The sequence below is a fragment of the Macrosteles quadrilineatus genome, unplaced genomic scaffold, assembly GCF_028750875.1.
Source record: "Macrosteles quadrilineatus isolate MER2022 unplaced genomic scaffold, UCM_ALF_1.0 Scaffold_1__1_contigs__length_201487025, whole genome shotgun sequence".
Classification (NCBI taxonomy): Eukaryota; Metazoa; Arthropoda; class Insecta; order Hemiptera; family Cicadellidae; genus Macrosteles; species Macrosteles quadrilineatus.
In genome coordinates, this window is record NW_026542594.1 from 133,458,445 (window position 1) to 133,482,618 (window position 24,174).

Sequence of the window (24,174 nt, forward strand, 5' to 3'; positions counted from 1 at the left end):
GCTCAGTCTGCGCATGCGCAAGGGCGTGATCGTCCGCGGACGTTTTAGAAAAATCGCTCCCAGAGCGATTCTACCAAATCGTCCACGGACTAATTTCTGCATCCGCGGATGGACGCTACGTTTCAATGGGCGGTGTGAACGGTCCCACCTGATAACATGGGCAGCGATTTATTTTCGCATCCGTCCGCGGACGAAGAAATCGTCCGCGGTCGCCAGTATGAAACCGCCTTAAGGAGTAAAATGCCTTTTTAGTCCCTATGGAGTAAGGCTGGGCGCACACTGATCCAGCAATTCACCTGAAGCTAAATGTTGCAAAACGATTTGCTTTAAGCGTTTTGTTCCTTTGCTTCTCCAGTGTGCGAGAGGTTCAAGCATGATTCAGCATGAGCATTTGGTTTCGAGCAAAAATTAAAAAAAAAAAATATTAAAATAAAATATTAAGTTTACTTGGCCTATACTACAGTATTGTTTTAATATATCTGACGAGGAAGTCAACGTATCTATTGCTGTATGTAAGTTTTTTGCAAAATACTGGACTGAAAAGAAAGAAAACATTGGGTTCACCCAATCAATCTGGTGGTAAACATTAAGGCTTTCCTCTCAGAAATGAAATCAGAATTATTTTTCAAAGAAGAGTTATTTTTTAACAACAAAAGGTCAATTGAATTTTGAGTGCTGTATGGCCGGCCGCACACTGATGCAGCATTTCACCTGAAGCAAGTGTTGCGAGGCAAAATGTTTCGCTGGGTACGAGCTCCCCATGTATTTCAATGGGATGCCGCACACTGATCAAGCAAACGTTGCGAGGCGCCTCGCAACGCCTTGAAACATTTGAGAAGCCGTTCGACGAATGGATCCCATACAGCACGATGTTTTATGTTTCAAGGAGCAAAACGTTCTGCGCATGCGCCAAATTCCTTCTGGCTAGTAAAGCTTAGTGGCTTTCAAATTTCAATTGACCGTTTGTTGTTTAAAAAATAACGTTTCTTTCAGAAATAAATTTTGAAGTTTCGTTTAAACTTAACAATTATATTTTTGTAATTTCCATTAAAAATATTGTTTGCTACTGAGCGTCGCATATATGGGACGCCGCGGTCATTGCTACAGACCGAGGTATACATTTGAACCTTACACATAGACCGGCTGTCACTTGGATAACAGTAAACACAGACCACGGGCGGAAACCTGTAAAACAGTGATCATTTACATTGTAATACGCTACAATCGTGTTTTAAATAATTTCTTCTTGTTCTTCTGTATTTTTTATAACCTTTTGTAATGTCGCATATTTGCAACGCCCGGTCTACAGCTAAGACAATAGTGAAAATTATCATAGTTTTCTTGAAATAGACCAAGCATTTTGCTTCAAGTGAAATGCTAGAACATTTTTTAAACAACAAATGGTCAATTGAATTTTGAAAACCACTAATCTTTACTAACTAGAAGGGATTTGGCACATGCGCAGAATGTTTTGCTCCTTGAAACATCAAACCTCTTGCTGTATGGGATCAACTGCTCAAATGTTTCAAGGCATTGCAAGGCGCCTGGCAATGTTTGCTTGACGAGTATGTGGCGTTCCATTGAAATACATGGGGAGCTCGTACCCAGCGAAACACTTTGCCTCGCAAGACTTGCTTCAGGTGAAGTGCTGCATCTGTGTACGGCCGGCCTAAGAGTCAGCTGCTGTAAAATTTGTTTGTAAACAATCGCATGTATCATAATTACATATCGATTGATTTCATTGGATGTAGCTTATTAAATTGTTGCCTTATCAATAGTTTGACATATCGATAGTATAATGTACACTAAAACAATTTATTGAAATGGATGAAATAATTCAATTCTATTACTAAACAGCTGCTTTGTTTGCATTACCAAAATTGAAAACAAGTTGAAATTCATGCTGAGAGGTTATGGTGGACCTTGATCTCCAAAAAAAAACATGACTTTACATGAAAAGTATTTTTGCTTTCCAGCTTAGCTTGTTAAATAATGTTTGCAAATACGACAATAAATATCAAACAGGCATAAATTGTATTTTCAACCTTCGCTCATATCCCGACCAAGGCTTTGGCCTTGAAACTTGAGCTCGGGTCGAAAAGAGTCACTTTACGCCCAAGGGGTGAAATATACTATTGTACTAAAAAAAAGTGGTGCAGATATATTTGCAACCCGTCTTAAACAAACAAACGACAGGTTATAATCTTACTAATATTATAAATGTGAAAATTTGTGTGTTTGTTTGTTTGTTTGAAGTTCAATCACGCATAAACTACTGGATGGATTGGGCTGAAATTTGGCATGGTGATAGGTCAAATTCCTGATTAACATTTAGGCATATTCGTATCTCAAAAATCCTTTCGGGCTCCGCCCCAGTGGCTCTGTAGTTCCCCATGTTAACCTTATGAGTATTCATAATAAGGGGGAGTCAGCTGTTTTAACTAAAAAAGTTGGTTCTATGATATGCAAAAGCATTAAAAGTTATAAGATTTACCAACAGGGCGCAGCACTATAATTCTTTTGGTTTTATGAATCAACAAAAACTGTGATATGCAATGAGAACATTCAAAGTAGGACTGTTTACAGTTAGGTTTATGTTTTTAATTTCATGAATAATTTGTGATATTTTGTGAATTGTTAATAATTTATCCGTCTGTTGTTTAGGTGAAGTGGTAGAACATTATCACCATGGTAGATGTGTATTACTAAAGTATACCGTAAATTTGATTATAGTAAACAATTTTCTTCAAATTTGTCCTCCCCCATTGCAAACGCAAAGCTTGAGTATAACTGCAATAAGCATTTTATACTTATATGCCAACCCCGTACGAAGGACGGGTACTCTGCTAGTCAAGAATAAAAAGCACGGTCAAGTTACGTATGGACTTTGGATCCAATATTTTCAATGATGAGCATTTCCCAGAAAAAGATTGATTGATAGCCAGAAGGACAGTCAAGGTAATACATTTCAAGTTGGCTTTCACCTTTTATCTGCGCAGCTGTCCTATCAAAATAAAATTCCGGGGGTTTCAAGCTATAATTCAAAATTTCTTGGATAAAACTTGCGTCTAGAAACAAATTTACCTTTCTGTACATACTTATACAGTAGTATATTAAAAACTCTTAAAAGAAGCAAAAATACCTCAGATTCAAGAATAATTAATGTATGAAACATTTTATTTTTCAAGACAAGAAAGTTGAGATGATTAAAATTAATTATGTGTAGATAGCAAAATTTATCGACCCTCGATACCGATACCTGAAAAATCGATTCTCGATACCATTTTTTATAGCTTTAGCAAATTTTCTGAATGGATTGGTTATACTACCCATACCCGTCTTGATATCCTTCTATAAAGTATTTTTTTTGTAATGGGGTGTTTTTGAAGTAAAGAAAAAAATGTATGCAACAATGAAAATTTCTAACTACTGTAGTTAATTTAAGTTTAAACCCTTCTAAACACATTAAACAATACCATTTAAAAGGTAAATGAAGATTTAACTATAAAATTTAATAACGCCAAACTCGGGGTAATCGTGATCATCTCCCGCGGTTGAGGGGATTTCATTGTTGTCTCCTGGGACCACAGCAAAATCCTGAATATCTTTCTCAGTCACGGAAAAATCATCACTGTCTTTTGTGGTCATGGCAATATCTTAAATATCGCTCAGCGGAAACAGAAAAACAATCATTGTCTTCTGCGATCACAGTGAAATCTGCAGCCAAGTAGACTAGACATCATACATTTTGGAATTGACATAGTATATAATAGTAAGCCACACAATAGTAATAGTAAGGTATAAACAATTTTAAGAATTATCATGTTACACTATAATTCATATAGATTTAAGACTAAACATGCACAGTTAAAGCCATAAATTCTAAGAATCAGAGGAGCTTGAGCTGAGATGAAACACAATTATTAGATGGTTTCATCAAAGCCTAAGCTCTTAGAAGAATACAAGAGACACTAGAAAAGTTACCTATCTGTATAGAAAGGAACTGACTCCTATTTTGGTTGTCATAGAACATGACAGCTTTAGAGATTCTAACATTTTATATGGATAATTCATTTCTAATTTTATAATCAGCAAAGTAATATTTTAAACCTGATAAAAAACATTAAGAAAGTTCAAAGTTCTAACATGTCAAAATAAATATATTTTATTATTTAGTAAATTTGTGTAAAAATAAAAAATTACCATTTCACTGTATTGCAGAAGAAGCTCTTGAATTAGGAAGCTGTTCATGATTTCAACGCATCATGGAAGATAATGTACAATATTTTACCAGTGTGTCCACCAGGCCAACCAGAAAAAATTCATGAGTAAAAAAAAATTCCAGGTGTTTCAGGTCGTACTTTTCATACTAAAATTTCCAACGTGTTTTGCGCCAACTCCCGCAATGCTGTTTTCTCGCTAACACAGCTCGCTATTTTAGTTATCGGAAATTTATGATTACTGTAATATTGACTGACAGAAGTATTCAATTTTTATATATTACTGATTAAATAATCCGAAAATTAAAAACTAATCCTGTAACGGGTATTCCAAGTTGAGACTAAAATAAAATTTAGTAAAAACAATACAAGCTTTCAGCTGTCAAAACGTTGTATCTAAAGATTGATATTGAACATAGCCTTCATAATGAATAGTCGGGGAAGTCAAAATCTGTTTAAATCATATGTTAGACTAAATTAAAATACACCTATTGTAGATAAATGACGTATCGAATATTTTGAATATCTAAAAAGCTACTTGTCCTATCGAGCTCAAAGTGTTACCAAATAAAATCATATGAAATTCCCTAACTTGTGTTAAAAAATCAAAATGATCGGACAAATTAGAGAAATTAAGTAAAAATTTAAATTTAAAATATTAATTTACAAGGTCCGAGAAAAACCGCCATGACGATGCACGGAGCAAAAGTGACCAAGAAAATAGCCCGAGACTAAAATGCAACTAACTCGAAAATTGAAAGTCTAATCAAAAAACTTAAATCAGATGAAAGCGATTAAATATGTTTCTCAAGACGATTGTATGGATTTCATAAAGAATAAATTAAACTATAAAAAATGTACGAATGGTTTTTAATTTGGCGGTTATGGCGCAAAAAAAGATTGAAGAAGGGGGAAATAGTTAAAGTTATTAAAGCAAATATCTCGAGACTTACCGGAGTTATTCTCTAACATAAATCGATAGTGTATCGTCCTAGGCTAGGTAGCCTAAGTTAGGAGATGAAGAACATCAAGAAGTCTAAATATGAACGAGTCAGCCTATAAAATGTGTTAAAGTATAATTGTTCAAGTGAAATTATATCAGGCTAACTTGTAAAACTAACATGTAGTCAATGTAGGCTATGCCATAAAGACACCATGGATCTTCAACACCACAAAAACGGAGAAGTAGCCAAACCTAGTGATTTCACATCTTCAATACAACAAATTCTAGAGCCATCATATATAAACGTTTTCTATTATTAAATACTTTTACAAAGGGCTCAAGTCAATCATAAGTTAGATGGTACTGAAAATCAATCATTTAAAACAGTAACTTACTAGCCTAGGCCAAAGACAAATTAAGTAAAATAACTATCTTGATGATGCTAGGGTGTAGGCCTAAGGGTATTTTATAGTGGACATTATCTTTCATGTATGTATATAGATTAAGTGGTATTCATATAAAATAAAATAATTTTTGTAAACAGGTGTTTTCATTGACTCTGCCTAGGTTCACTAGCTTCACACGAACCCACAAATCTTTACATCTTTGAAATTAAAGATGGAACTTCCCTGATAAAAAGAAACTCATGCAACTACCCTAACTCATTAAAAGTTAAAAGGTATTATGAAAAATTCAAAATAGGCCTAAATTAAGAAGGCATAACCATAAAAAAATAAAGGTGAAGGTTACAGTCTTTAAACCTGCAATTTATCAATAACTTCTTCATGGAATCTCCGAAAAATAGATTCTTAATTCTGATAATTTCAATTTTACCAAATTTTCTATAAGGATTCCTACACCAACCCCTGTCTTTATGTACTTTCATATAGTATGTAATTTTAGAGTTATGGGTTGTTTTTCAAGTGGCCTACATAAATAATTAATGCAGAAATAAAAAAAAATTCACGTAGCCAATTTAAGTTTGAAACCCTTCTAAAAACAATAAAAAAATACCATGTTAAAGGTAAATAAAGATATTACAAGAAATAAAAAAATAAAACTTTCTAGAAGTGTGCCATTTGGAAATTTTTGGTCAAGCCAAACTCGAGTTTATATTGTGATCATCTAACACTGTCATAGAGACACCATCATTGTTTTCTGCGACAACTGAAAAATCCTGAATATCTCACTCAGTAACAGAAACATCACCACTGTCTTCCGTGGTCGTGACAAAATCCTGATATTGTTCAGCGGAAACGGAAACATTATAATCGTCTCTTGCGATCACAGTAAAGTTATCATCATCTTCCTCGATTGTAGCTTAATTTAAATAATTTTCCACAGTCATCATCTTCAAGCAATTTTTGTTTGGACATCATCATCGTTTGCAGCGGTCACGGAAACGTCATCGTCGTCTCCCGCAGCCACGGAAACATCATCGACGTCTCCTGCGGTCACGGAAACATCATCGTTATCTCCCATGGTCACGGAAACGTCATCTTTATGCGCGATCGTGGCAAATTGAAAATTCCCAGTAAAATACGAAATTCCCGCTTAATTCACTGTTTTTTCCCGGTTCAAAAACATCACGTATAATTCCCGGTTTTCCTGGTCGGTGGACACTCTGTTTCAAGAGTGATTGCGGAATGAAAATTAACATTTTGAAAAAGCAATGCTTCCTAAGCTAACGGGTTTAGGCCCGAGACCCAAAGGTCAACATTTGCGACCTGAAGTATAAAGTCTGGCCTGAAGATCCCTGATATTAAGTGAGCATAAACTAAATCTTAGTAGCTATTAGTTTCCAGCATCTACTAAAGAACTCACTCATATTACTCCGAATCATTGATTATTAAAACAATAATTTAGTGAAAGTTTAGAACTAAAAACAAAACTTACTAAACATGTCTAAACTAATATTGCAAAACACGGAAATTTTTTAATACAGTCACAAGCAATTAATGTAAATTCATGCAGGATTTTTAAGATATTCTGTCACAGAAAGCCCAAAAATATCCAGCTTTGGGGGTCCCTCATAACTGACATGTCAAAACGAGATTGTCGAAACAAAATAGTTAATGGTTATTTACTTCTGACGTGCCCTTCTCCTGTTGTATTAATCCATTAAATAGCTACATTTCTATAGGGAAATTCGGTAAAAATAAAAAAAATTAAAAATAATCACCCTTAATTAGTCAAAATTTAATCTAATTCTACCTAAATAAATCTTACAAAAATAATGAAAATGTTATTAAAAGTGAATGGCAAAACTAAGTTTTATATAGTATGGTACATTACTCCTATACCTCAAGTTTAGTTGAGAAAGTCGCAATGTTCCTTCACATTCAGTTAGTTAACTTTTCCAGTGTCGTTGTACCGACCATAGGGGGGAAGTCCCAGTACAAACCTTGCATCACCACATGGAGCTGTATTAATATACAAATGGAATTTTACTTCATCTCGTAGCTTGAATCCTTTTCTTCCTGTGTTCACTTCAAAAATAGATTCACTTGCTGTTTCTGTAAAACATAACTGAGGTTGAGTCGTGGTGTCCTACTGTTTACTGCATCAGTGGTTTGTGCTAGATAAATACAACTGGCAATATGACATCCACCCATTCTTTTGATTTTGTAGATACCAAATTTACAACTAAATGATAAAAAGATACAATTGCACCTTTAAAGGGTCCTTTTCATGGGTGGATTTGAAGATGTACCTATGTAAGCATATTTTACAAATTCCTAACTTATTATTGTTATGTTTGTTCTAGGGATGGTCAAGTCTCGAAATTTCGGGAAATTTTAAATCTCGTTACACGAGACGAGAATTCTTTTTGGCCGAAATTTTTATCGAGACGAGAATAAAAAAAATAAAAAAATATTAAAAACGCCTGCAGAAAGTCAATGCAATACCCGCAATACAGGAGCGTGTTGTAGTTGCGTTTCCTTTGCGAAGGCGTTCTTATTTAATTAAATCTTTAAATGTAAATATTACTTTAATTATTTTAATAATATTACTTTAATAACATTTGAGAAGTTTTGTTAAGTGTAAGCAGTGTCAGGAATGTTTTATTACTATAAAAAGTCAAAACAAGTAACTATTTTATAAAAATTAATACTGTATTGCTTTTATTTTATGATTTATTTTATTTTAGGATAAGTTGAACTCTATCCTAACTGATATCACTATGTTTCCTAATCGTAGGCATTTTTAATAAGTTAGGCGTGATTAATAACAAAATGTTATGCTCATGTTTTTTAATAAAAGATTGTAAATATTCTTGCCTATTATTATGCTCATGTTTTTTAATAAAAGATTGTAAATATTCTTGCCTATTATCATTATTAGCGAATTTCCCTATAGGGAAGTAGCTATTACCGTAGGTGGCACGGTAAGACCTAGACCCGGGACCGATTTACTTTTTCATTTTGATGTCCCCAGAGGCCAAAAACACCATTCGTTCAAATTTTTATATATGTATATATATATATAGACTTATATATATATATATATACGTCCGTGAACGCGATAACTTGAGTAATTTTTGTCCGATTTTGATGAAATTTGGTTTAAAGGTGTAAAGCGGGATAAACTTGAATGAGTTCGCGAACCAGCACGATCGGGCCTTGGGAACGGGGCTTTACGGGGGGTTTTATGGGGTAAAAATTGGTTTTTCTCACTTTTGACCCTCAAAACACAAAATTTCCCGATTTCTCTTTAGAATTTTTTAAGAGCTTAAAAAAACAAATAATTTAGTATATAAAAGTATTTTTGTTCAATTATTAGTAACGGAGAAAATTAAAAAAATTGTAAATTTAAAATTCCCATGTTATTCTTATGGAGAATATTGTCAAATGTTGTAGTTTGCTTGTTTATGGATATATTTTGATCAAACCTGGCAAATTTATTTATTTTGTACTAAGCTATCAATATTTTACTCAAAAACACACTTTATTAGTTTCCTTGTAGCAGCAAACCTAGGTACTCGTTAAACCTAATGTTATTAAAATATATTTAACTGAAAATCAATTCAGACAAATGGAAATTCGCTTAGTCGGCAGGTTTGCTGGGGCGGGGGTATTTTTGTATTTAAACAGTCATCTAACAATGTTACAAAATCAGGTAAAAATTTTGAACGTCCATTTCCCGTTGTGTATGAGAAGGGAAATCCCGTCTCGATCTCGTCTCGAAATTTTATGAGAAATAAAAAATCTCGTCTCGTCTCGTCTCGAACTAAAAATCCAATCTCGTCCATCCCTAGAGTTTGTTCAAATAGTAGGGACAGTTTCCATGTTGGTAACTAAACATTTTGACAACTCCTCATCCTAAAAGTTCTAAAAGCAGCCATGTTGAAAACTGCAGTGACACTATCCAACCTCTTGTTTAAACAACTGATGCAAAACCAATTATGTACCGCTAAACGCTTTGTACGTGGGGGCTACTTAGTACAAGCTTTAAAAAAACTCTTTAAAAAAACATCTTTCCCATACTTTTTATTAGTTTTAGGAGTTTTATATCTTAAAATAAAGATATAGCCCCACTGTCTAGGATTACAAAAATACTAATCATGCTACTTAAATTGGTGAACATTAAAATTTAAAAAAAAATTTTCAAAATAGGTACACACATTTTTTAAACCCGGGGTATCTTTGTACACTATGATTTTTATTGTTTTCAAGCCATATTCTGCTTACTACCACATAACCTATCATAACCCCTAAATTAAGCATGTTTATCTTGTTTCAGTTTGCTGCTTACTGTGTATCATTAGTGCTGCTTAGTAGTTGAACATTTCCTGCACATTTTTGCTTTCCGCAACAAGTTTTATTTGTAACTTTAACAGTTTTAAGTAGGGGTCTGGGGTACAGAAAATTTAAGGTCGGTACAGTACAATATCTTGTACCTCGGTTCTCGGTACAAAATCAGTACGGTACGTGGCTACCAGTTATTTTGCGGTAATAGTTTTTTTGGTAATCATGAGTCAATAGTTGCCCATTGAACTAGAGCTACAACGCAACGGAAGGTATCACCACAAACAATAGATGTCTCTGTGGTATCACTGAATGTGAGAATTGAGAGACGTTGGCCGCCATATGCACTAAGGGAATAGTACTTTGGAACTAGGGGATTGTGGGATGGCCAATAGCCAATGTGCTGGTTGATTCTTCTAGTAGTACCAACATAACAACATTTTACAGTGTCTCGATTTTCTAGCAGATAGGGATGGACGAGATTGGATTTTTAGTTCGAGACGAGACGAGATTTTTTATTTCTCATAAAATTTCGAGACGAGATCGAGACGGGATTTCCCTTCTCATACACAACGGGAAATGCACGTTCAAAATTTTTACCTGATTTTGTAACATTGTTAGATGACTGTTTAAATACAAAAATAATGATAATAGGCAAGAATATTTACAATCTTTAATTAAAAAACATCATCATAACATTTTTTTATTTATCACGCTTAACTTATTAAAAATGCCTACGATTAGGAAACATAGTGATATCAGTTAGGATAGAGTTCAACTTATCCTAAAATAAAATAAATCATAAAATAAAAGCAATATTAGTTTTTATAAAATAGTTTCTTGTTTTGACTTTTTATAGTAATAAAACATTCCTCACACTGCTGACACTTAACAAAACTTCTCAAATGTTATTAAAGTAATATTATTAAAATAATTAAAGTAATATTTACATTTAAAGAATTAATTAAATAAGAATGCCTTCGCAAAGGAAACGCAACTACAACACGCTCCTGTATTGCGGGTATTGCATTGACTTTCTGCAGGCGTTTTTTTTTTTTTTTAATTCTCGTCTCAATAAAAATCTCGGCCAAAAAGAAATCTCGTCTCGTGTAACGAGATTTAAAATTTCCCGAAAATTTCCCGAAATTTCGAGACTTGACCATCCCTACTAGCAGAGTTGTCGTGCCAGTGATACCTCCATTTGGATGTTTTCAGTCTACGACTATTTCGTTTCATAACAAGCAAGAGCGGTTCCCTGATTCCGTTTACTTATCAGACTTGGATACGATAAATAACTAAGATCGCACGATAATTTTGAGCCGGCATGAACTACGTCAGTTGTCTGATTCAGTATTCAAACATGGATGATACTAACAACAAAACATTGATCATGGCAACTTCCTGAAAAACATGAGTTTTTATATGGAATCGGTATCAAGAATCGTGAGTAATATTTCAGAACTGATATAGAATTGAGAAATTCTGTTATCGGCCTATTCCTATTTAATATACAATTAATATTCGACTACGACATAATTCAAGCCATGACCTTGAGTTTTTAGACCAAGTTAGGCTTTGATCCAGCTATCAGGGTGTCTAGTTTATTTCCATTATAAAATTCAAGACTAATTCCATACTTTTCAAGACTAGTTCCAGATTTTGCAAGACTAGTTTTTTCAACAATTTGTGGGCGTTGATACCAAAATGTATCGATTCTCGATTCTTGATACCGATACCAATTTTTATAGCTTAAGCAAATTTTCTAAATAATACTACACCAACCCCTGTCTTTGTCATAAAGTAGTATTATGACAAAGCAGTAGTATTATGACAAGCATTATTACGCAACTTCCCGAGTTGCGAGCATTGCCGAAGACATCCGAAGGGTAATTGACACTGATCGCCGCCTTACACTTGATGACATCCTTACTGAACTGCCTCCAAATGTTGAAATAAGCCGTACTTCACTTCATTAAAGTCTGCGCAAGATGGGTTCCACGCTTGCTCACAGAACAACACAAGGAGCAGAGAGTTGATGCAGCATTGCAATTTCAGCAATTTTTCGATGATGAAGGGGATGGTTTATTTGACCGAATAGTGACCAGAGATGAAACATGGATTCATCATTGGACTCCCGAAACAAAAAAACAGAGCATGGTGTGGAAAGCAAAAGATGAGGCTGCACCAAAAAAAAGCAAAAGTCGTGCAATCTGCAGGAAAAGTTATGGCAACCGTCTTTTGGGATTCAAAGGGTGCGTTACTGATTGACTACCTGCCTCATGGGACCACGATTACCGCAGAATGTTATTGTGAGGTGTTAAAAAACCTACGAAGGGCAATACAGAACAAAAGAAGAGGTAAGTTTGCAAAAAAAGTTTTTTTGTTCCACGACAACGCTCGCCCACATGCTGCCAGACGAACACAAGACCTGCTTGAAGAGTTTTGGTGAGATGTTTTTGGACATCCGCCTTATTCCCCTGACCTCGCACCAAGCGACTATCATCTCTTTCCACAGCTGAAGCAACATCTTGGGGGAAAACGCTTTGCAAACAACGAAGATCTAAAGCAAGAAGTTGAAAGTTGGCTAACCAGTATGGCGCCAGATTGGTATGAAGCTGAAAAAACTTTTGCCAAGGTACCAGAAATGCATTGAAAACCAAGGCAACTATGTAGAAAAATAGGTTTTGAGTGTAGCTTTAAAAATATATCCTTTACAAAGTTTTTCTGGAGTTTTTTATTACCTTTTTAAGAGTGTAACTTACTTTTGGAACAACCCTCGTAGTTTAAATTCATGGAAAATCCTTGAATGATACCATTTTCACACATATTTCCCGGGTTTTTCACGGCCTTTAAAATTCACGCATTATTCCCGATTTCCCGAAAATCGGCAACTATATGTTGCCTAGGTATTACAAAATCCTTCTAAGGCTGTACCATAATCCCCACGTAAGGTTTTATTCAAATAGCTGCAATTCCCAAAGTAATAGAGATAGAAAAATGGATGTTGCGCAAAATTGTCCTAAATAGCCCCAGCTATCAAATGCTGTTTTAAAGTAACCCCAAGCCTAACATCTTAGAGTTATTTGGAAACTTAATGACTGTTACAAAGTAGCCCCGATCCTGGGGCTACTTTGTACACTCACGACATTTTTTTAAATTAGGTATGAACACTGAATTTTTGTCCTATAAATAGTTTGATAGCCTATACAAATACGAACAATTAGCAGTGTTTTCCAATAAAATATCTTTATAAATAAAAAAGTTAAGAAAATTAAAAAAAATGTAATATCAAGTAAAGTTGAACAAGCGTGTTTGACCAAAAAGAATGTTTTATAAGGAGTTGCAGCATTCCTACAAACCTACAATGTGTCACCTTATATAAATAGTTAAAAAACCACAAGTTGATTGAACATACTTGACAAACAAAAGCTATACGTATAGTGTTAACACAACTTTATTCATTTAACAACTTATAATGTTTTTAACATTTTAGGTTATAGTTTTATTATTTCTGATTTATGACGAAAATTAATTATTTTTATTCAAACTATAATCAGTGTTTACCTGGGTTTGCGTGTAGAGTCAGTTGAGAGTACAAGTAGACTAGTAGCCCACGCCGTGCGACTATCTCCGCATGTGAGTCATTGAGTGACGCGCCGTTGACACTCATGTGATCACCACCCACACACTTGGTGCCAGTGCCGATAGATATAACAGTAGTGGTAGGGGCGTTGACATCTCCTCGGGTCATCACAATACCAGCCAACACCTTGCGTCTAGCGTGAACTGCGTCCCCCTCCATCAGCTCACTGTACTTGGTCAACACCAATCTGCAATCAGAGATCGGTGTACAATATACCAGACTACTTGTGATGCTATGCATTGGTCACAATGTCCAACTTGTGTTATACGTTTATCTGTGGTTTGAATTGTTACTCTTCTTTTTTGATATTTTGTATAAATCTTTTTGGCATGCTAAATTTAAAGTTACATTTGTGGATGGAATTGTAGTACTATAACAATACGATCCCACAAGGATGGTAATATGATAGTATTCAACCTAAAAAAAAGCAATTAGACTTAATGGGCGAGTTCCTTGTAGAACTCCTTGTAAACATCTTTTTCAAACATTTTCAGTTTTAACATATTATGATCACTGTTTTAGAAATTTCAAATTGGATTAAAGACAATCTGTCCTCATTCATGACCCAACCCTTTCATTCCCATCACACTAGATTTATGAGTTATATTAAGCCTGAAACCCATAGATTAGAGAAATTTCATTTATCTCACCAATATAGGCCCACTAGTTTACAATAAGTTACCGCTCCACATAAAGATTATTGATAGTAGTACTGAGTTCAGACCCACCCTGAGGACCAGGTACATTTCTTTTCTCTATCAAATGTTATTTAAATAGGGACGTTAAGTTGGATTAATAAGTTAGTAAGACATTTTTGTTATTTTTAGTTTTAGTTATCCTGTATATGACACTATGTCCTGTCAAATGATGTAATGACATGAAATAAATAAATAACTAATAAAGATCATCCATTTATATTAAAATACCCCGGACACAGCAAACCTGCAGGCTTAGCAAATTTCCAGCGGCCTAGATTCACTTGATATTTAATAAAAATTGTCAGATTTATTTCTTAACTTAATTAAAAGACACATAGTTTTATTTGTACTTATGTTTGCTGCCACAGGGTAGAAGTGTGGAAGCCGTATTTTTATTGATATATTTTTATTGAAATTTCAATAGCTTAGAATGAAATAAATAAATTTGCCAAATTTGATCAGAATATATCCATAAACAAGCAAACTACTGTACAACGGTTTATTTATTCTACATATAAGAATAACATAAGAATATTTGGTAATTTACAGTTTTTTTTTTTTTTTTAGATATTTTCTCCTTAACTATTAGACTTACATTAAGCCTTTAATGTACTAAATAAATTACAATATGTTTTTCAAGCTCTACTAAATGGTTTAAAAATTAATTGCAAATTTGTATGTAGGTTGAAAATTAGAAAAACCAATTTTTACCCCATTAAATCCTGTTCCACTTGTCCGATCATGCTGGTTTACGAACTTCCAAGTTTAGAATTAACATAGGCTCACAAGTTTGTACCCAATTTCATCAATATCGTATGATTTTTACATGAATTATTGTGCTAATGGACACACACACAAACACATATATGAATTTAAACACATGGCGTATTTAGCCTCAGAGGACATCTAAACAAAAAAATTAAAGTGGTCTTGGGTCTTCCAGGTCTTACCATGAGACCTACGGTAATAGATTATCCCCAACATGGGAAATTTGCTAAAAGTAATAGTCAAAGATAAAAGCTTTCCACAGCAACAAAAGTATGCCAATCTAAGAGAAATATTAATACAACATCTTTAGGCTACAGCTACTTGTTGTGTTATACTCACTTTGCAATGATGTCAGCCTGATGAGATTGGAGGGTGGTGAAGGGCAGTGGTGGGGTAGGCAAGGTGTTGTTGCCAAGAGGCAAGTTTGGCACATTGAAGTTGAAGTCGTACAGTGTAGATAGAGCAGCCCTGGCAGCAGCAGTTTTGGCCAGCTTCTTGCTAGGGCCTTAATAACAATTACAAACTCATTTCATTAGTCTTGTCTATAGGTTGGGATAAGAATAATGTATAATTAAATGTGGAATGTTAATGTTAAATCTTTATACTAGCATGATTTGTGATGTCAGTGCCTAAAGATTGATTATAAGGAGCGAGCAGGTTTAGTGGTAAAATAGGTCTTGTGGCATAGGACTTCAGTTCCTGAGGTCCTGGGTTGGGGTAATGTGAAATCACTTCTGAGCAGGAGCCTAGTGTCATAGAATGTGACATAAAAATAAAAACATGCTTTGTAATCCCGACCTTCACCACCAAGTAGTGATGCATGAAAATATAATGTGACAAACTTAATTTGGCCTTTTTTAATTGCAGTGTGATAGGAACTTTATGCATGTAATCTAATTTCAATATATGTATTGTACAAGAATTGCAATATCACAGTAATACAGATAAATTTTGAATAGGCAACATTTTACGCTGTACAACAACTGGAAATAAGAGAAAAGAAAGAAAAAACTATAATACTAACGGTGGACTGGTTATAGTCAGAAGACAACAAGACAACCAATAAGATATACTAGACAATCTACCTGTTCCTTCAAATGTTCTGCCATCAATGCAGACGGACATGGTAAACTTGGCGTAGGCCTCGCCGCTGGATGAGGTACACTCATACTTGAGGCCTGGCCTCATCTCATTGAGTATCATGACGGGAGACTTCTCGACACCCAGGAGATGTCTAGTCATAACCTTGACTCCCCCGGTCACTCCACCTCCGCTAGGCTTGGCGTCCTTCACCTCTGCTAAACAGTGGAACATGCTCATTTTAGAGGTACCCTACTCAACATAATCAGTGTTGATATAACATAGGAAGGTCGGATGAATTTTTGCATAATCAAATATTTGACTGATATGAAATATTTACAGCGCATTGGTATGGCTACAGAACTCCTGTAAAAAATTCAAACATTTTTACTGGTTTTTTGGCAGCGAAATATAGTTTTCCAGTTGTGTTTTCTAGTCCCTAGACGTCTCTTTTTTTAAGGGTGTGCAGGTCCCCGATTTATTTGGCAGGTTAGGCCAACAGTCAGCCCAAGGGAAAAGTTTGGGCCGAAAATGATTATTGGACTTATCTCGTGTCAAGTTGAGCCAAGCAGAGCATATATTGCATGCATATATCATGCATATATAGGGTGATTACCGAGAAACGCATGTTTTTCAAATGACGAGTAGGCCTATTCAGGAAATTCAGAAAAAAAAATTATACTTATGAGTGGAAAAAGAGTGTACACAATATGCAATTTCAAAATAAAATTACTTTCAATTTAGTGTTTAAAAATTGCAACTCTAAGGTGGGCCGCCTTCTGCTTTGATACAGTGTTGAAGGCGTTCCTTAAAACTTGCTACGGATTTTCCTAACATGTCTCTAAGAATGGCGTATTTCCTGGCGAATAGCTTCTTTATGCTCCTGTATTGTTTGAGGTGTTTTAATGTAAAATCTATATAAAAAAAACCCATAGAAAGAAATCTGGAATTGTAAGATTAGTTGAGCGAGAAGGCCAAGTGACATCACCAAAACGTGTGATAACTCTTGTAGGGAATGTTCGATGAAGGAATTCCATACTAAGCAGAAGGTGACCATCTTAGAGATGTACATTTTAAACACTAAATTGTGAGTAATTTTATTCTGAAATTGCATATTGTGTACACTGTTTTTCCACTCATAAATATATTTTTTTCTCTGAATTGCCTGAATACTCGTTATTTGAAAAACATGCGTTTCCCGGTAATCACCCTATATTACATGATAACAGAAAGCATTGGCACCAAAGATGCATGTCGTTGTTGAAATGTTCATAGTTTTACCGTGATCGTGGGAGACTATGATGTGGGCAAGATGATCTTCACAATTTTGCAATAATCTCAGATGATGTACACTATTTTGATGTGACTGCGGAAGATAGTCATGACAACAAAAGATGTTCTTGATTTTTCCAGACCGTGAAAAGGTGTTCTCGATTTTACTGTGACCTCAGAACATGTTCAAAATTTCACTGTGACTTTGGAAGATGTTTACAATTAAACCGTGGCCACAGACAATGTACTTGATTTAGCCATTACCGCAGATGATTTTGTTGTGGCAGCAGATGATGTTCACGATGTTTCAACAGTCAGGATTTTCATGCGCTAACAGAGTGTTATGAGCTTTTACGCAAGCAAATAAAAACCCTTCTTAGTTGTTTTTAAATTCATCACTAAAATAAGGTTTTCCTGAAAGCAATTTCAAATTCGAACACAAATTGTACTGGACACACAAAATTTTGAAAATACATGCTACATTTTAATTTATATGGATCAGTAAGTGTATGTATTGAAGCAATAGCCAGCACATTTAAAAGGGTATTTTCAGTGAATTAATTGAGTGGAGTGAAGCGAAGCTCTTTGGGATCAACTTCAATGCAATCCTTATAACACTTAATCTCAATAACGGCTGAACATATTTAAGCCAAACTTACCAAGGTTGTTTTGTGAAATGTTTGGATGGTTTAGACGTAACCAATTTGAATTTTTGATAATGCTTATATAATTTTAAAGTAACTCAAAGTTTTTAAATGTTAACATTGGTCTTATGGGTTGCCATGATGGTTACAAAATAACAATGTAAATTATGTAAACAAAACAAAGAATCATAGCATATGTTAAAATAAAATCAAGCCATGACCTAAACACAGTACAAAGGAAAAAATTCGGATGATGACAACTGATCAAATACCGCGGAGAAAGTCTTAGATTTACATTTAGGCTAAGTCGCAATTTGGAAACGACCACTGATACTTTCTTAGGTACTAACAGATTTGATTTATGTAGCTAACATAACAAATATCATTTTATCTTAAACAATTCGTCGGTGACTCACGTTCATGGATCCATCTCATAAATGGCAAACTTATACAGGTCCACGAAGTAGGAAGTTGTGAAGGAAGTAGTAAAGGCTGGCAAAGCGGAGTGTGGGAGTTACATTAATTAATGTATCATTAATTATTAACAGATACATTAATGTCTGCAATACTAAAATGTTATGGGAAGGGAGTGAAACAGCTCCAAGACGTAGGAAGTGGTGAAGGAAGTAGGAAAGGCAAACAGTCCGGAGTGTGGCAACCGTCAGTGGCATGTTACATTAATGTATCTGCAATACTATAACGCTATGGGAAGGAAGGAAAACAGGTCCACGACGTAGGAAGTGGTGAAGGAAGTAGTAAAGCCTTGCAGTGCCGAGTGTGGGAACGCTTTGGAGCATTTAGAATGTATCTAAAATATTAAAATGCTGTGGGAAGGGAAGGAAACAGGTCCACGACGTAGGAAGTGGTGAATGAAGTAGTAAATTAAAATCCAATGAAGTAGTAAAGGCTAGCAGTGCGGAGTGTGGGAACATTTGTATTTAGTATTATATCCATAAACAATTTTTCATTTGCTTTATTTAAAAATCATGAAACATGATTGCTCCGCTCAACTGGCTTTCATTGCTATGAAAGCAATCCTAGTATGTTAGAAGTTGGTATCTAATGTTTGTAATATTTCAACTTACCTTCTTTGCTATCACTTTCAAAGTCCATTGAATCAGATGTAAAGTCCATCTGGGCAGATTGAAGGTGGGGGTTGAGAAGAGTCATTACGTGCATCTCAGGTACTTGGATAATGGTGCGTAATGCTGCCTCAGCGGCTGACTGCTTGGCTTGCTTCTTCGTGCGACCCTGACCCGTTATTTCTTGGCCGTCCATCTACAACAACCACAAAACTCAAAACTTTGTCTAACATTGCCAGTGTGAGTTTGTGAAATATGGTAACAGTAACTCAAAAGAATATCATCATTGATAAGACATTGATATCCTGAAATTCATCAGTGTTACACTGGATCAGAATTTGTTATACTAACATGAACTTTCAAGTAGGCCTAAGCTATTAGTATTACATAATACTAAATACCTAATGTAATTGTTATCTTTTCACTTTTGAAGTATAGAGATTACTTGTATTTTGTTAGACTGTTGGGTTTTTTAATTTTGTATTAAATATTTTATATGTTAATGGGGATTTTCTGTTAAAGAGGTCCACAGCCTCTTTTAAGCTTGCATTTGCCCGTCAACATACGCTCAGGACTGTGCGTGGAGCATATTGAGCAAAGCAAGGGGTGAGTCGATATATTACTAGAGTTGAACTCTATCGATAAAATGTAGTGGCAGGAGGATCCCTAGATTGACATTCCTGCCATGGATTCAAAGTGTGTTGTGCTACCCGACTGAGCTACTGACTCAAGGTGTGAGCTGATATAGTACTAGAGTTGAACTCTACTGATAAAATGTAGTGGCAGGATGATTCGAACTTGGACATCCCTGCCATGGATCCAAAGTGTGTTGTGCTACCCGACTGAGCTACTGACTCAAGGTGTGAGCTGATATAGTACTAGAGTTGAACTCTACTGATAAAATGTAGTGGCAGGATGATTCGAACTTGGACATCCCTGCCATGGATCCAAAGTGTGTTGTGCTACCCGACTGAGCTACTGACTCAAGGTGTGAGCTGATATAGTACTAGAGTTGAACTCTACTGATAAAATGTAGTGGCAGGATGATTCGAACTTGGACATCCCTGCCATGGATCCAAAGTGTGTTGTGCTACCCGACTGAGCTACTGACTCAAGGTGTGAGCATATATATTACTAAAGTTGAACTCTATATAATTATAATCATCCACAATCGCGGCAAAATCTTGAACATCCTCCGCAGCCGTGTAGACATCATAGTCTAGCGCGATCGCGGTAAAATCATGACCATTTTTCCCGTGGTCACGGAAACATGATCGTCGTCTTGCGCGGTCATGGAAACGCAGTGCAGTCTAGTGCGATCGCGGCAAAATCATGGGAATTCCTGACTTTGATATCAAAATAAAGACTAAATCCCGCCTTTTCAAGACAATTTTGAAATTTAATACTAATTCCCGACTTTCCTGTTTTCCCGACTACTAGACACCCTGTTAAAATTTCCTAATTTCTCACTAAACCATTTTGAAGAGCTTAAACAACAAAAAATTAAGTAGGGCCTACCAAGAAGTGTTTTTGTAGGGTTATTGGATACAGACAAAATTCAAAAAAATTTAAATTTAAAATCCCCATGTTATTCTTACAGAGAATAATTAAACTATCATTCTATTTTGCTTATTTATCAAAGTTATTTTGTGATTACCTTGACTGACATTGTGAAGATGGGGCAATGCACAGGTCCAGTCTGATCGACCAACTTGTACTCCATGCCAGGTCTCATTTCATTTAACACACATACAGCATTTCTCGGTAATGGTGATATTCCTGAATGTTTTTTCTTCTTACGAGCAGGTGATTCAAGTTCTGTTTACAATAATCATATGATTACGACACATTACAACTACGGCCATCTTTTAGCATGCAATACTACACACATTGACAGAATGAACACACAAAAATCATAACCATGCTGGATTTAATAATAAATTTAATTTATTATTGAAACAAGGTAAGATTCAGAATTTATGTAAAGCCAGTATAATTTCCAAATTGAGATAGAGATATTAAACTTAAAATTGTTTTAAGCCTATATTTACTTTGAGATAGTTACTTTTTACATTACTGTCAAGAATAAACATAATATTGAAACAAACCACATCTTCAAAACACACAGGGTATACCTGAACTCTACTGACTTTTTAGGGTGTCATTCCCGGACCATAGACAAATAAAAACATAATGTTAAAAATTTCCAAAACTCAAAAGTTAAGTTACCCATACAGTATCCATTTTGTCTTTTTCATATTTAAAACTATTTTTTATTTAATCACGGTTTTATTCTTATTTCGTACACACATTAATAACACAAAGACCTTATTGAGAGAAAAATATATTTTTTATTATGTTAAGTAAAAAACGGCTGCAATTTAAAATATTTTAACTTAAATAACATGAAAACTACATTGGTAAAAAACTACTGCAGTAATGTTTAATTTAGACAATTTTATTACAATTATACCAAAAAATTGAAGAAAACGTGCTTCAACCCGTTGACTTCATAAGTATTAATAAAACTATTGATTGGTTAAGTTAAGATGAAATAAACAAAACCGAATACAGAAATACAAACAAATAATCAAACCTGATTTTAATCCTACTAATATTATAAATGAGAAAGTTTGGATGTATGTATGTATGTTTGTGGCAAGTAAACTCGAAAAATACTGGTTGGATCGGGCTGAAATTTGGTGTGATGATAGATCACATTCCCGATTAACATATAGACACATTCTTATCTCAAAAGTCATTTCGGGCTCCGCCCCAGTGGCTCTGGAGTTTTCCATGTGTAACCTTATTATTTAAAAGGAATAAATGAATTTTGTCAGCTGTTTCAACTAGGTACACAATTTGGTTCTATGATAATAAATAGCGTTAAAAAGTTATAAGATTTACCAACAGGGTGCAGCACTATTAAACTTTTTTGAATTCGAACCAACTAGCAACAAAAAGCTGTGATATTCTATTGTTAAGTTGCAACGGTAGAACATTATAGCTATAGTAGATGTGCTATGCTATAGCATACCGTAAATTAAAATAACCAAATTTTCTTAAACCATGTCCTCTCCCATTACAAACGCAAACCCAAGTATAACTGCAATAAGCATTTTATACTTATACGCCAACGCTGTACGAAGAACGGGTACTCTGCTAGTAGGTTAATACATTGAAAGAATAACAAACAAATAAGTACAGCTGATGTATATGGTTTATGGGGGTGTGACTTGAAAATAAATAAATACATAAAAAGGCCTTTATTTGCAAGCGAGTTTCATATACATGTTTTTCAAACTTACTCAAGTCAAACTAAAACTAAACTAACCTAATATATACAGAAATATAATATACAAAATAACTACAAAGAAAAAACATTTACAATTTACATTTGTTTTTTCTGCATTGAGGCCCTGAATGAACCATATGATTTGGAGCTTTTTATGTCCTAAGGGAGGCCATTACACAACTGCGGGCCAAAATAAGAAAATGACTTTTTTCCAACCTCAAGCCTCACTTTAGGAAAGTGAAGCCTGCGGTCGGGACGATTACCACACAGACAGATCTCCCCCCTGTACTTAAGCCTCTCGCTGAGGTACTGAGGCTTTCCGAGCGTGAGCACTTTGTGGACGCACATGTCATCCATTGGGGTGGGCTTTGCAGCATCTTGGAAAGAGGACACGTGGACAAAGCAGTTAAGGCAAAAAATGAACTTTATGGCAGAATTTTGAATTCTTCGAACTCTAGTAATATCTTCCTTAGAGATGCTGTTTCCATGTGCAGGAAAGCAATATGTAAAGGCTGGGAGGACTAAGGACCGCATGAGTTGCATTTTGGCATATTCCGGCATTAGAGTTTTAAATCTGCTAAGACCTCTCAGTCTACCCACTGCGCCTTGAACTGCAGATGTGATATGGTCAGAAAAAGAGAGGTCTTTGTCAAGTACAACACCAAGTGTGTTGACAGTGTCGCAAACAGACAATCTCATGCCATCAAGGGTGACTTCTATAACAGATTTACTCAATTATTGCATCATAATGTTTGGTCCAGTATGCATGACTTCACACTTGTCAACATTCAATCCAAGGCCATTCATGACAGACCATTGAAAAATGCTGTGCATTGATGAGCCAGATTGCTTCTGATGTCTTGTCTGGCATGTATGACAAGTGTAGTTGGCAGTCATCAGCATACAAGTGTGCTATACAATATTCTACACTTCTGGACAAGTCAGATGTGTACAAATTGAACAGCACAGGTCCTAAGGTGGTGTACCTTGAGGAACACCACGCAATTTGCAAAGCGGATCTGATGTCTCACTCCCAATTTTGGTAACCTGCAGTCGGGACTCAAAATAGGACTGAAACCAACAAACAACTTTTTCACTGCAGCCATAGCACTTCATTTTGGCCAATAACAATGCATGATCAATAGAGTCAAATGCTTGGGAATAATCTAGAATAGCTAATGTGCTGTAGAGTCCTTTATCTTTGGCATCGAATAGATCCGTAAACATATTAGTCAGTGCAGTACAAGTACTGTGGTTTTTTCTAAACCCTGACTGTAGCTTAGGCAATACATCAAAGTCATCTAGAAATAAAGCAATTTGTTTAGTTACAACCTTATTGCTGGGTTTGATAATAGAGTATATACGGGCCATTTCAAGATATCGGCGGTTGAGATACGAAAGAACAGAGAGCTAGAGGAATGTTTGAACGCTCAGATATATGGGTGCTTTCCAGAATTAAAAGACTCGGGTGGATAGGCTATGCGTGAAGGAGAGAAGCTACACAAATGGAATGTAGTGAATGAAGTGGGATTCCTACATTTCTTAAGGTAAGCCTGCTTATCCTATCCTTTCTCACACCTATTCTCAGGCAATAAGCCCTTTCTCTCCAAACCTAAACTTTGAAAAATGTATTCCAAGGAATACCACTACGACGACGACTTGGAGGACCAAGCAATGAAAGACTTCTTCAGACTGGGATCAACATTAGAAGAGGCAAAGGATAGAAGAGAATGGGAGGCCAAAATCCTCTTAAGGTTTCAGTGGCTACTAAGGTAAAATAT

General features: G+C 35.2%; 1 protein-coding gene across 3 annotated transcripts in view; it reads right to left on the bottom strand.

The window, feature by feature from the left end:
* The window catches only part of LOC128985299 (double-stranded RNA-specific editase Adar), a 76,487-nt gene that overhangs the window by 23,673 nt on the left and 28,640 nt on the right, over positions 1 to 24,174 (bottom strand). For 2 of the 3 annotated variants that reach the window (XM_054404706.1, XM_054404693.1), the window contains 6 exons: positions 20,756 to 20,916; positions 19,102 to 19,294; positions 16,106 to 16,318; positions 15,360 to 15,525; positions 13,476 to 13,741; positions 7,568 to 7,679 (listed from right to left, as the gene is read on the bottom strand). In XM_054404706.1, the coding sequence (XP_054260681.1) occupies positions 7,568 to 7,679; positions 13,476 to 13,741; positions 15,360 to 15,525; positions 16,106 to 16,318; positions 19,102 to 19,294; positions 20,756 to 20,916 (1,111 nt within the window). The remainder of the gene's footprint in view (positions 1 to 7,567; positions 7,680 to 13,475; positions 13,742 to 15,359; positions 15,526 to 16,105; positions 16,319 to 19,101; positions 19,295 to 20,755; positions 20,917 to 24,174) is intronic. The other variant, XM_054404700.1, reaches the window with a different exon arrangement.